General features: G+C 38.6%; 1 protein-coding gene across 21 annotated transcripts in view; it reads left to right on the top strand.

Annotated features, from left to right (window-relative positions):
- Nucleotides 1-15,124, top strand: part of EIF4G3 (eukaryotic translation initiation factor 4 gamma 3) — a 375,220-nt gene that overhangs the window by 268,269 nt on the left and 91,827 nt on the right. For all 21 annotated transcript variants that reach the window (XR_004060417.1, XR_004060416.1, XM_010364336.2 and 18 more), the window contains one exon: nucleotides 14,213-14,301. Coding sequence is in view for 19 of the 21 variants with exons in the window: in XM_010364336.2 (XP_010362638.2) it covers nucleotides 14,213-14,301 (89 nt within the window). In the remaining 2 variants the exon portion in view is untranslated. The remainder of the gene's footprint in view (nucleotides 1-14,212; nucleotides 14,302-15,124) is intronic.

The raw sequence follows: 15,124 nt of genomic DNA, 5'->3' as shown, positions 1-15,124 counted from the left end.
CGGTGTCTTTAGAAGGATGGCCTACATCCTTACAATAGGAAATAACATTCTGATTTTCTTCTTTATAAAAGGATCTTTAAAAAATATTATTGCTTAGTGATTCTCAAAATTCATAGCTAGAGTAAAATAGCAACATACTGCTGAGGAGAAGTATGCCAGATCATAGGCTTTGTAGATGCTGTGTCTCCCTTCTAATTTACTTTATGATATGTATTAAAGGCAAGAGAAAAAAGACTTTCCCTTGCCTTAATTTCAGATTAGTTAAAACGGATTTTTTTTTATTTTTTTTCTTTTGGTATTGTTTTCAAAGTCAGCATATACTGGTTAGAGAAAATTCAATATAAAGTGATGATAATTTTAAAAAAATTGGGTCAGGCTTGGTGGCTTACACCTGTAATCCCAGCACTACGGGAGGCCAAGTTGGGTGGATTGCTTGAGCCCAGGAGTTCAAGACCAGCTTGAACAATATAATGAAATCCTGTCTCTACAAAAAATGAAAAAATTAGCCAGGTGTGGTGGCATGCACCTGTACTTCAGCTACGCGGGAGGCTGAGGTGGGAGGATCACCTGAACCACGGGGGTTGAAGCTGCAGTGAGCCGTGATTGAGCCACTGTTCTTCAGCCTGGGTGACAAAGTGAGACCCTGTCTAAAAGAATAAATAAATGTTGGGTTTTGTCTTGGCAGAAAGGAAATCAAAAGACCATATGTATAAGGTTAACCTATCTGTAGGAAAATACCTGTGGGTTAAAAAGAAAACAAAGTATCTAATAGAAGATTAGATAAAGGATGAAAATAGGAAATTCACAGAAAAGAAAGAGCAAATAACCAAAAACAAAAAAAGGAAAAAATGCTTAACCTCGTTAGTGAGTGTAGAAATAGCACGTTTAAGCTATTAGTTTGCCAAATATAAAGTACTTGTGAGAATAGAGAAAATCCAAGACACATTTCTTTGTGAGAGGAGTATGAGTAACCTTTGTGGAACTAAATCTGACAATATCTGTATTTGGAAATAACTAGTATAGGCTGGGTGCAGTGGCTCACACCTATAATTTCAGCTACTCAGGAGGCTGAGGCAGAGGAATACTTGAGCCCAGAAGTTCAAGACCAGCCTGGGCAACATAGTGAGAAACTGCCTTTAAAAAAAAAAAAAAAAAAAAAAAAAAAAGTACTAGTAGGATATATTTAAAAGTTTTCATGGTAAGAAAAACAGCAAAAACGTAAGATTTTTCCAAAGAAATGTTGCATACTGGTGTTTGCATAGTGACTAGACGCTAGGAGGGATTTTCTTAAGTGAAAATAAAGCATGTTGAAGAATAACTCATATAGTTATGACCCCATTTTTCTGTTTAAAATAAACTTGTGGCTAGGTGCTGTGGCTCATGCCTGTAATTCCAGCACTTTGGGAGGTTAAGACGGAAGGATTGCTTGTGCCCAGGAGTTCAAGACCAACCTAGGCAACATAGGGAGACCCGTCTCTACAAAAAAATAAAAATTAGCAAAGTGCTGGCACGTGACTGTGGTCCCAGCTACTCAAGAGGCCGAAGCAGGAGGACTGCTTGAACCTGGCAATTCAAGAGTGTACAGAGCCGTGACTGTGCCAGTGCACTCCAGCCTGAGCCACAGAGAGAGACCCTGTCTAAAAAATAAAATAAATAATAAAATAAACTTGTATATGGGGTTGTGATTATTTGTATGAGCCATGATGGTGTAGAAGACTATACATCAGATACAAAGTGCTGAGGCAAGGTTCACCTCAGGCAAGTAGAAATGGCTAGTTGGGAGAGAGGGATATTACCTTTGTTTCAATGGACACATTTGTCTCAATATTTCTATTGAGGTATAGTTGACATAAGGTTAATGTACACAAAATATTTGATCACCTTTAACAGGAACATACTCTATATAAATGGTAACTATAATCATATTTATCACCCAAAAATTTTTTATGCCTGTTTTGTAAATCCCTCCCTCCCGCACTACTACCCTGATTTCATCGCCAGGCAAGCACAAGTTTTTTGTCACTACAGATTAGTTTGCGTTTTAGAAATCTTATGTAAGTGAAAGCATGAACTCTTTTTTTGTCTGGCTTCTTTCTGAGATAGGGTCTCACTCTGTCACCTAGGTTGGAGTGCAGTAGCACGATCACAGCCCACTGCAGCCTTGACTCCCCAGGTTCAATGCATCCTCCTGCCTCAGCCTCCCAAGTAGCTAGGGCAACAGGTGTGCACTACAATGTCTGGCTAATTTTTTGTTGTTTGTTTGTTTTTGTTTGTAGAGACAGTTTCACCATGTTGCCCAGGCTGATCTCAAACTCTGAGCTTAAGCAATCCACCTGCCTCAGCCTCCCAAAGTGATGGGGTTAAAGGCATGAGCCACCATGCCCAGCCTGACTGGCTTCTTTCATTCAGCATGTTTATATATGTTTTTTTTTTTTTTTTTTTTTTTTTTTTTTTTGAGACGGAGTCTCGCTCTGTCACCCAGGCTGGAGTGCAGTGGTGCGATCTTGGCTCACTGCAAGCTCCACCTCCCGGGTTCACGCCATTCTCCTGCCTCAGCCTCCCAAGTAGCTGGGACTGCAGGCGCCTGCCGCCTCGCCCGGCTAATTTTTTGTATTTTTAGTAGAGACGGGGTTTCACCATGTTAGCCAGGATGGTCTCAAGCTCCTGACCTCGTGATCTGCCCGCCTCAGCCTCCCAAAGTGCTTTTAATTACAGGCGTGAGCCACTGTGCCTGGCCTATATGTTGTATTTTTAAAGAAATGCCGAGTATGGATTTGCCACAATTTGTCTGTTTGTTAACCTATTGATAGACATTTTGGCTGTTTCCAGTTTGGGGCTATTACAAATAATGTTGCTGTGAGCACCTAGGTACAAGTCTTTGTATGGACATAAGCTGTCATTTTTCTTGGGTAAATATGTATAGATGAAATGGCTGGGTTATATATAGCTGTATATTAATTTTTAGGAAATTGTAAGTCATTTTCCAAAGTATGTTTGCCATTTTATATTCCCACCAGTAATGTCTGAAAATTTCAGGCTATCTTGTTTCTGCTAAATCTCCTTTGTACCCCTTTTGTGAGTATGTTGTGCATACATATTGAGAGTCGATTGAATGGATTCTCTATTTTTTTCTATGTATCCGGTTGTCTTTATGCTCATACCACACAGTCGTGATAGAGAAGCTTTGTAATAAGTCATAAAATCCAAGTATTAAGCCTCCAACTACATTCTTCTTTTTCAAAGTTGTTTTGGCTATTCTAGGTCCTTCGTTTTTCTAGATTCATTTTATAATCAGGTTTTCTATATTTTTTCGGCAAAAAACAGTTGAAATTTCATTTGCATTGACACTGTAGACAGAATTGACATCTTGCAATATTGAGTATTCTGACCCATGAACATGGTCATGGTTTTTTTGTTTGTTTGTTTGTTTGTTTGAGACAGAGTCTCCCTCTTATCACTCAGGCTGGAGTGCAGTGGGACGATCTCAGCTCACTGCAGCCTCTGCCTCCCGGGATCACGCCATTCTCGTGCTTCCCCCAAGTAGCTGGGACTACAGGCGCCCGCCACCACACCCAGCTGATTTTTTGTATTTTTAGTAGAGATGGGGTTTCACCGTGTTAGCCAGGATGGTCTCGATCTCCTGACCTCGTGATCCGCCTGCCTCGGCCTCCCAAAGGCATATTTTAAAGTATTCTTTAATTCTCTCAATAATTGGAGTTTCTAGTGTATAGGTTTTTTGTATCTTTTGTCAAATTTATATCTTTAGATGCTCTTGTACATGGTATTTTTTTATTTCAATTTTTATTAGTATATGGCAATACAATATATGATAGATTTTTGTATGTCAGTTTCATGTCTTGCAACCTCGCTGAGTAAACTTGCTAGTCTTGTTAGCTTTTTCATGGCGATCGCTTTGGATTTTTTTATATGGATAATCACCTTATTTGAACAAAGACAAATTTACTTCATTTCCATCTGGATGCACCCTTTATTTCTTTTTCTTGACTTACTGCACTAGCTGGGACCTTCAATACAATGTTGAATAGAAGTGGTAAAAGTAAACATTTTCTCAGGGAGAAATCATTCAGTCTTTTACCATTAAGTATGATGTTAACTGTCAGTTTTTTATTATCTAGGTGAGGAACTTCTTTTTTATTCCTAGACTGCTGAGAAATTATTTTAGTCAAGAATATAGATTGGATTTTATCAATGACTTTTCCTGCATTTGTTAGTAAATCATATGGTTTTCTTTTTTGCTTATTAATTGCTTGTTTGAAAATATGTGATATTTGAATATTAAACCAACCTGTTTTCCTGGGATAAAATTTGGCCATCACATTTTTTTCTTTTTCTGTATTGTTGAATTTTACTTGCTAAAATTTTATTGTGTTTTTTTTTTTTCGGGGGTGGGGCATTTGTGTTTAAATTTATAAGGGATGTTCGCCTTCAGTTTTCTGGTGATTGTCATGTTTGGGTATCTTGGTAACGACGCAGACCTCAAATGATGAGTTAATGAGTTTTCTCCTTCAGTATTCTGAGAAAGTTGGTGTAAAATTGATATTGTTTCTTCCTCAAGTATTTGCAAAGAATGCAAACAGTCTCTAACAGATAAAAAAGACAAGGGAATAGATTCTTCCACAGAGCCTCCAGAGGAGTCACAGACCTAATGATACCTTGATTTTTGGCCCAGTGACACCATGAAAAAAATATGACCCATAATAAGGAGAAAACAAATCAATTGAAACTCATTACTGACATACTTAGAATTAGTAGAAAAATCATTAAAGGGTTATTAGATACAGTTGCTATAACTATTTCACGTATTCAAAAAGTAGTGATAAGGAATCGACATAACTGGAAAACCCAGAATTGGTAGAACCAGTAAACAGAAAGCTAGTAAGGACCTAGGAGATTGAATAGCACAGTCAGCCAACTTGATTTAATTGACTAACCATTCGAACAGTAGATACACATTCTTTTCAAATACAAATTGAACATTTACCGAGATAGACCACATTGTGTTTCCAAAACTGAGGCTTAATAACTTTAAAAGGATTCAAGTTGGAAATCAATGAGAAAAATATCTCTGGAAAATCCCCCATATGTTTAGAAAGTAACACACTTTTAAATAACGCAGAGGTCAAAGAAGAAATCGGAAATGAAATTATAAAATATTGTGAACAGAGGGAAAATGAAAACCCACCCAACATATCAAATTTTGTGGGTGTTTCTTATGTTCATTTTCTATTGCTGTTGTAACAAAGCACCACAAACACAGTGCTTAAAACAGTACATACTGTCTTACAGTTTTGGATGTCAGAAGTCCAAAATGGGTTTCATTTGGGCCAAAAATCATCAGGTCTGTGACTCCTCTGGAGGCTCTGTGGAAGAATCTATTCCCTTGTCTTTTTTATCTGTTAGAGACTGCTTACATTCTTTGGCTGTGTCCCCTTCCTCCATCTTCAAAGCCAACAGCATAGCATCTTCAAATCTCTTTCTCTGTTTCTCCTACCTCCCTCTTGCTTATAATGAGCCTTTTGATTACATTGAATCCACTGGGTTAATCCAGGATAATAGTCTCTTCATCACAAGATCCTTTAATATCACGTTTGTAAAGTCAATTTTGCCAGGTAAGGTTATGTATTCACAAGGTTAAAAGCATTAAGTCATTGGCATCTTTGGTTTGGTCCATTGTTCTGCCTACCACACTGCTAAAGCAGTACACAGATGGAAATTTACATCACTTAACCACAACTATTAGAAAAGAAAAAAAAAAAAGGCCAGGCACGATGGCTCACGCCTGTAATCCCAACACTTTGGGAGGCTGAGGCAGGCAGATCATGAGGTCAGGAGATCAAGACCATCCTGGCTAACACAGTGAAACCCCATCTCTACTAAAAATACAAAAAAATTAGCCAGGCATGGTGGCGTGCGCCTGTAGTCCCAGCTGCTGGGGAGGCTGAGGCAGGAGCATGGCGTGAACCCGGGAGGCGGAGCGTGCAGTGAGCTGAGATGGCGCCACTGCACTCCAACCTGGGTGACAGAGCAAGACTCCTTCAAAAAAAAAAAAAAAAAATCTAATTATTGACCTCAGCTTTCACCTTAAAAAATTATTAAAAGAAGAACAAACCCAGAAAAAGCAAAAGAAAGGAAATAATACAGATACGAAATAAATGAAACAGATAACAAGAAAACAGTAGGGAAAAAATTTATGAAACCAAAAGGTGGTTATTGAGGATATAAATAAAATTACTAAACCTAGATTTGACTTTTACTTTGATATTTAACGTTAAAGCTAGAAGTAAAAACATTTAAATTGTGTTATAGATATCTGGCTTCATTGTTTTTAGAGACAGGTTCTTGCTATGTCACACAGGCTAGGGTACAGTAATATGATCATATAACCTTCAACCCTTGGGCTCAAGCTGTCCTCCTGCCTCAGCCTCCTAAGTAGCTAGGACTATAGACACATGCCACCACGCCCAGCTAATTTAAAAATTTTTTTCGTAAGAGATGGTGTCTCACTGTGTTGCTCAGGCTAATTTTGGAACTCCTGGCCTCAAGCAGTTCACCCACCTTGTTCTCCCCAAGTGAAATGGCTGTGTTTGATAGAATTTAAGTCTAGTTTCCTCATTTTATTATACTGTTTTGTTTCCATTGGTAGGACCTCACCAAACCAACTCATGTAATTCAAGCCCTTTGTGAAGCAGTGATAGAGTAGAGAGATTTTGTCATACAATGGGAAGCCTAATTACCAAGTCAACATACATTTCAAATAACAACCTCTGAAAAAATGCCGGAAAAACACTAGACCTAACTCTCAAGTTTTTCTTTTGGTTGACATCTCTCAGTGACCCATCATTCTTAAATATTTCATCACCATTGTTATTCTTTTCAGGTCATTACATCTTCATTGTAAAATTTATCCTTCTCTCACCTGGGTTTCTTCTTTGTGCCACTTTAGTTTGTTATATGAATCATCACATTTTCCTAGATTTCCATGAAGATCTGTGAAAGGAATAAAGGTGATGATTTGGCACAGAATATGATTCACAGCCTATAGGTACTCTAGAAGGAAAAAGTTCTTGCATATTGTGTAATCAGAATGATTTAGTGCCAACCTGTAGATCTCAAAACTTGGAAAAAAGTAAAAGTTGTCAAAATATATCAAGAATGCATGAGAAGGGATTAAAACCAGGTGACAAGGATGGGAACTCTGACTGGAAGTTCCATTATTAGAACATTCTACTCTGTTTATGCACAACTCTGTGACAATGCACTGGGGTTGTTCCCTGAGCATTAGTGAAGTGTCCATCCTTGGAAAGTCTTCATAGTGTCAATTTTGTGTCACTTCAATCTAAGAGACCCAGACTCTGGACACATAAATTTCAAACCTGGAACTAGGGAGTTTATGTTGTATTCCAAAAGCACGTGGAGCTAGAAGGGAGACTTTTTTGTAATTCAGTCTCTTACCTGGCCATTATGTGGTCACAAGATCTTCAGCTAATCTGCACAATTCAGGTCAACCCAGAAAATTATCTCCACAAATGTAGAAAATAAAACAGCCTTATTAATTTTTTTTAAATTTTATCTTGAGACCAAGTCTCACCCTTTCACCCAGGCTAGAGTGCAGTGGTGTGATCACAGCTCACTGCAGCCTCAATCTCCCAGGCTCGGGCAATCCTCTTGCCTCAGCCTCCTGAGTAGCTTGTACCACAGGTGCACAACACTATACCTGGCTAATTTTTAAAAATTACCCACCATGCTGGGCTAATTTTTTGTATTTTGTAGAGATGAGGTCTCCCTATGTTGCCCAGGCTAGTCTTGAACTCCTAGACAATGCTCCCATCTTGACCTCATGGTGGCATGAGCCACCATACTTGGCCTTATTTTTTTAGAGACAGAGTCTCACTCTGTCACCAAGGCTGGAGTGCAGCCTTTTTATAAGAGACAGAGTCTAGCTATCTATATCTATATTTATATTTATATAAGGGGTAGAGGAAGCATTTGCAATTAACTACAAGTGTTCTTTAGCTTAAGATCTAAGAAAAGGGAGAGAGAAAGGAAAATAAAGATCTCTTTTATTTATTATACCAAGGAAATAGAAAAAAATGTTAAACTCTTGCAACTTACTTGGATGACTACCTGATTAATAAATTAGTAAAGAGAAGCAATATTAAGTTTACCTAAAAATTGCTGTCAGATTTATATTGTGGCGTAGCTAATAGTAGCATAGGATACCCTGGGATTAAAGATTTACCTGTCTTACGTAGTTAGCGCTTTTATGTTCTTTTGGGTTTTTTTTGTTTTGTTTTTGAGGCAAGGTCTCACTCTGTTACCCAGGCTAGAGTACAGTGGCACGATCATGGCTCACTGCACCTCCAACTCCTGGGCTCAAGTGATCCTCCTACTTTAGCCTCCTGAGAAGCTGGAATGACAAGCGTGTACCCCGTGCCTGGCTAATTTTTAAATTTTTTGTAGAGGTCTCACTTAGGCTGGTCTTGATCTCCTGACCTCAAACAGTCTTCCCTCCTCAACCTCCCAGAGTGCTGGGATTACAGGCATGAGCCACCACTCTCAACCTCTTTTACATTCTTTTAACCTCTGTGGAATGATGCTGTTTTTGGTTTTTCGTTTTTTGGGGTATAAAATGAGTACTCTCTATGAACTCCATGAGTTCTCCAGATCAAAATCATACACAAAATTGTAATGTGCCCAGTAAAATTAGCTGTTTTTAAAATGTGTTCCAATAGTATTTTTATAAAGAGCAATCTGTCCTAAAATCTATAACAAGACTAAAGTGGGTTAGTCATACAGGATAAAACAGGATTTGAAATAGTGAATGAAACTTAACTTTAAAAGTTTTACTTTTTTATTTCTTCCAATTTTAAATTATCATTACAAGCATTGAAGAACAAAGAGAAACCACTTATTATTCAAGTATGTAGCCTGCATGTTAGCATTAAACTTTTCTTTGTTTCCTTCCAGTTTTTACATAAATATTTTACATGATTATAAATGAAGTGTAGGTATAATTTTATATTTTTTTACCCTTTTCTGTTTTTTAACCTTAGCCTACTCTCTAAAAATTCCATTTAATTTCATTAGCCTGAATCCAAATCCTTGCTACTAGAAGTGGCTCATAAAAATCTGTGCTGTGATTTGACTCTTGACAGTAGATGTGAAACTTGACCAGTTTAATTTTATCCTTATGTGGATTTTCTGAAGACTAATCATGAAGGTTTTTTTTTTTTCTTTTTGTTTTTTTTTTTTTGAGTGGGAGTCTCACACTGTCACCCGGGCTGGAGTGCAATGGCATAATTTTGGCTCACTGCAACCTCCACCTCCCAGGTTCAAGCGATTCTCCTGCCTCAGCCTCCCAAGTAGCTGGGATTACGGGGGACCTGCCACCACACCTGGCTAATGTTTTGTATTTTTAGTAGAGACGGGGTTTCACTATGTTGTCCTGGCTGGTCTTGAACTCCTGACCTTGTGATCTGCCCACCTTGGCCTCCCAAAGTGCTGGGATTCCAGACCTGAGCCACCATGCCAGGCCAAGAAGGTTTTTTTAGTTCCTGTTTACTTTTGAATAAAATGTCTTAATTTTTAGAATCATGTACATTTAGCTCTTTTATAGTTCTTCACTGCCTATTTATCTTTTTAGAATCTTTTTAAATTTTAGTCATCTCCCTCTTAGTTGATTGCTTTCAAATTATCCTACTACATAGCAGTAATTATGAGCTTTTAGCTGCTTAATTAGAATTTAGCAGATTGGGCTGAGTGTGGCAGTGGCTCACTCCTATAATCCCAGCATTTTGGGAGCCAAGGCAGGAGGCTCACTTGAGCCCAGGAGTTCAAGACCAGCCTGGGCAACATAGTAAGAGACCATGTCTACAAAAAATTTTAAAAATTAGCTGGGCGTGGTTGCATGTACCTGCGGTCCCAGCTACTGGGGAGGCTGAAGTGGGAGAATCACTGGGGCCCAGGAGTTTGAAGCTACAGTGAGCCAAGTTCACGCCACTGTACTCCAGCCTGGACAACAAAGGAAGACCATGTCTCCAAAAAAAAAAAATAGCAGATTGAATATATAAGAATTTTAACAGTTAATTTGTGTTAGGACAGTCCCAAAGACCAAACTATAAAGGTTAAATTCTTGTTTGAAGTTTAGTGGGGGAAAAAACAAAAACAAAAAACAGTATAAAACTAAATAGGCATGTGCCTATAATAATGCTTTTTAAATCTCGGAAAAAATATAACCCAGGTTTACAATTTCTCAAAGATAACACGTAGGTGTTTTTTTTTTTTTTTTTTTTTTCAGCTTTATATCTGTCTATATTTTATAAGTGTTCTTCAATGGGTGCACCTTTTTGTGATTAGAATAAATAATCTAGATAAAGGGAGATTATACCAGTGATAGCAGTAACATTTGTCATTCTTGTACTTACTGTGTAACATTTCCAAGTCAGGATTTTAGACTAAAAACCATGACTTAACTATTAGCAGTTTCTTTAAGAGCTGGTATTTCTGCAAAGAAAAAGAAAGAGTGCATGTTCTAGATCATGTGTTTACACAGAATAGTTCCTCAGAATGCATTATATCCCTGTCTCGTAACTACTCTTGACTCTGCTATTCCGGTAAGACCTACAATTGTACATAAATGTTTTTCTCCATAATCTTTTTTTTTTTATTATTATTATTTGAAATGGAGTCTTGCTCGATCGCCCAGGCTGAAATGCAGTGGCTTGATATCTGCTCACTGCAACCTCCACCTCCAGGTTCAAGCGATTCTCCTGCCTCAGCTTCCTGAGTAGCTGGGATTACAGGCGCGTGCCACCATGCCCGGCTAATTTTTGTATTTTTAGTAGAGACAGGGTTTCATCATGTTGGCCAGGCTGGTCTCGAACTCTTGACTTCAAGTGATCTGCCTGCCTTGGCCTCCCAAAGTGTTGGGATTACAGGCGTGAGCCACTGCACCCGGCCTCCATATTCTAACTACCTCAGACTTCAGGGAAAACTATTTTTAAAAACACATGGAGTTATATAAAAACCACTAAGTTTATGAAACTTTTACATTCGCCCTTGCCCTTCATCTCCAAGTCCAGTGTTTATCTCTTAGGTTGTACAGGGATAGTTGTTAGATCTTAATTTGCAGGAGTAACAATTTGACTCCAGTTAAACCCACATAAAAAGTAAATGAAAAACTAAGAGACTCTTCCATTTATGGGGATGACTTGTGATCCATCTTACAGACACCAGAAAAATGTTACTGTAATGTGCATTCGTTTTGAAATCTTAAGACATCTTAACACATCAAAAATTGTTTCCCTCCAATTAGCTGTAGGAACAGTAAACTGTAGCACAGTTTTAAAATTTCCGTAGAGAGAAGACAAAGAATCTCCCTAAAACCCAGTGATTAAACGTGTCTGTTGCTCTAATATTTTTCTGAATTTGTCCATTAGACATTTTACAAAATAGCTCTGAAGAAAAACATTTTGTTCCAATATCATAAAAATTTGCAAAAATCTTGAAATTAAATGTGTCTGTAAGACTTGAGTTCTTAGGTGAAGGAGTCCAGGTAATTATGAATCCTATGCAGAGACTGTCGCTTGTCCTGTCATGCTTTAATACAAGACAAGGCGGAAACAATCGACGTCTTTGCCTTGGGAAGGTCAATAATATTGCTTTTGCCTAGAACTGCTATTATTTGTTCAGTCAACAAATTCGAGTGCCCTCCCTACGCGATGAACTAGAAAGTAAAGAACAAATCTGAGACAGTATCTTAAATTTAATTCCCCCCATTCTAGTTTAATCAGTGTTGATTATCATGTAAATCTATGTCACTCTCTTTCTCTCTAGTTTAATCAGTGTTGATTATCATGTAAATCTATGTCACTCTCTTTCTCTCTTCCCTCTCCCTTTTTCTTCCTGACTGCTTCCCTTCTACTCCCTTTTCTCCCTCCTCATTCTCAGCACACCCAAATTTTACTGCACCTTTCTATTAGTAATTGTAGGAGAGGGGATATATGCCCCAACCTCACTGTGCATTAGGGGGGGTGTGTGTGTGTGTGTGTGTGCGCGTGCGTGCGTGTGTCTGTTCAGTTTTTTTGAAGAACTAAGTGTCTCCTAGAGAATACTGTGCTCTTTCTGTCCCTCTTTTTCTGAATTATTATTTTAAATCAAGACTTTAAATAGCCACTTAAACAAGATGGGTAACAATTCTCACTGGCTTGGCAGCTGTTTTTTTTCCAAGTATGTTAAATGTGTTATATTACTCAAGGAAGAAATATTTTGTTTCATGTTTTGGGGTTGAGTATATTTGATATATTTGTGGAAAGAAAAGTTTATCTTTGTTTTTTGTTGTTTAGAGGAAGTTCTTTTTGAGCTTATATTTGAGCCTCAAAAATCCTCCAAAAAAAAGTTCTTCCTCTTTTCCATGAATGAGATTTAGAGCTAAATTCATACAAATGCAAAACAAAATAAAATTACAGATTCTCTGCACTCTGTAACTCCTAAAAAGATTCAGGAAGCAGAGTTGAAAATCACCAGAATTTTGGAGGCAGCGCATTAAACAGACTGGTTATATCAAATCAGAAGATCCACAAAAAATGCAAAGAGACAACTACCGAATATACGTATTCAGTAGAAGGCTGTGAGACAATAGCAAATTTAAACCCACCCATGGTTCCCATCCTTTGAAAAAATTTACCTTGAGTAGGACACAAAGGAAGAATATATCAGCTTGTCTATTTGTGTTTCCTTAATGGTTCCTGAGGGGAAGAAAAAAGAATAATTGGTATGAGATGTGTATAACGAAGATATGCAGAGTACTTTTTAAGATGGTACAGTAATTTTGAGGAAAAATATTAAATGTCTCCTTTTTCTTGTTCCCCCAAAAAGTGTGTGTGCACATTTTACTGTCGTACCAAAAAAGATGAGACTGTCCCAGAGTCTCAGTGAATTATCTTATATTTCTGTAGCGAATCAGATTAGATGATACCCTTTAGCTTTGTGTTTATTTGCTTTTGATAATGTTCCCTATTAAGTGGCCTTTCTTGAACTCTTCTCCCTGTTCATCCTCCTATAGTACCTCACTCCTGTCTATTGATTCATAAGTTGCCCTCTGTAGAAGCAGTTTAATATTATCAGCTTACTATCTGATCGTTAAAATGTCTTTCACTTATACACCCATGATTCTGTGGAATTTGTAAGCCAGATGAATTTTTTAAAGTCCTTTGTAAACTTAATCCTTTAATCTAGAATTTCTGAAACAATGGAATAGTTCAGTAAAAATTATCTATTTTCTTAGTTTTCACTCTAGCAATATGAAAGGCTAGGCAAACAGTATTGATCTGAGATGAAAACAGAATGTTTTAGAAATGCTGCCTATCTAATGAAACCTTAATTGAAGTATCCTTTTGTTGTCTGGAAAATAACAGAATCCTGTGCGTTTTATGTTTTATTGTTTGAAGTAACTTCAGATATCTAGTCTCACTCTTATACTTTATAGCTGAATAATGTAGGGGCCTGCGACCTGTGACTTGCTTAAGTTTACATAGTTGATTAATAGAAGTAGATCCAAGTCTAGAATTGGATCACAAGTCAGTTTTCTTTTTTTTTTTTTTTTTTTTTTTGAGGCGGAGTCTCGCTCTGTCGCCCGGACTGGAGTGCAGTGGCCCGATCTCAGCTCACTGCAAGCTCCGCCTCCCGGGTTTGCGCCATTCTCCCGCCTCAGCCTCCCGAGTAGCTGGGACTACAGGCGCCCGCCACCTCGCCCGGCTAGTTTTTGTATTTTTAGTAGAGACGGGGTTTCACTGTGTTAGCCAGGATGGTCACGATCTCCTGACCTCGTGATCCGCCCGTCTCGGCCTCCCAAAGTGCTGGGATTACAGGCTTGAGCCACCGCGCCCGGCCACAAGTCAGTTTTCTTATGTGCATACTCATCACATGTTGAATTACATGCTGGGGTATTTCTAACCATGAAATGGGAAGAACGCAGGCCACTGGTTAGAAAGCTATGAGTTTGTACCCACAGCACTTGACGTTGCAATCTCTGGGCTACTACACAGTTGTTCACTTGATCAGCCAACTATTTATTTGGTATAGGTGAAGTTCTCTTTTATCGTGCTGAATTTGAATATAGGTATCACTTAGACCTAATATTTCTCAGAATGACTTGGCAGTGGCAAGTAATGGGCCTGATCTTGTATTTCAGCTCAAATAGCTATAACTGTACCAAAGACATGGAAGAAACCAAAAGATCGGACCCGAACCACTGAAGAGATGTTAGAGGCAGAATTGGAGGTAAGCAAATCTCTTAAGTTCATATTGAGAGCAGTGGTCCCATTTCATAGACAGGTGTGTGTTTATACCTATTTCTTGAAATAGTTTTCCAAGTAAAACTTAATATATCAAGCTCAGAGACTAATTGTTTTAAGTCCATTTTATATTAGAATTTTAAAAAGATTTTTAGTATCATGTTTGATTTCATTGAATTCTTATTTTTCTTTCAAAATACCTCTTTTAAAATAACAAACTTAGCCAGGCACAGTGGCTCACAGCTGTAATCCCAGCACTTTGTGAGGTGAAGGCAGGATGATCACCTGAACCCGGGAGTCTGAGACCGGCCTGGGCAACATAGGGAGACCCTGACTGTACAAAAATGTTTTTAAAAAATTAGCTAGATGCCCGGGCGCGGTGGCTCAAGCCTGTAATCCCAGCACTTTGGGAGGCCGAGGCGGGTGGATCACGAGGTCAGGAGATCAAGACCATCCTGGCTAACATGGTGACACCCCGTCTCTACTAAAAATACAAAAAATTAGCCGGACGTGGTGGCGGGCGCCTGTAGTCCCAGCTACTCGGAGGCTGAGGCGGGAGAATGGCATGAACCCAGGAGGCGGAGCCTGCAGTGAGATGAGATCCGGCCACTGCACTCCAGCCTGGGCGACACAGCGAGACTCCGTCTCAAAAAAAAAAAAAAAAAAAAAAAAAAAATTAGCTAGACATGGTGGTGCATACCTGTGGTCCCAGCTACTCGGGAGGCTCAGGTGGGAGGATTGGTTGAGCCCTGGAGGGAGGCTGCAGTGAGATGTGATCATGCCACTGCACTCCAGCCTGGGCAACAGAG

Source organism: Rhinopithecus roxellana, chromosome 12 (genome assembly GCF_007565055.1).
Source record: "Rhinopithecus roxellana isolate Shanxi Qingling chromosome 12, ASM756505v1, whole genome shotgun sequence".
Taxonomy (NCBI): Eukaryota; Metazoa; Chordata; class Mammalia; order Primates; family Cercopithecidae; genus Rhinopithecus; species Rhinopithecus roxellana.
Note: the sequence above shows the minus strand (reverse complement) of the source record. Positions and strands in the feature narration are given on the sequence as shown.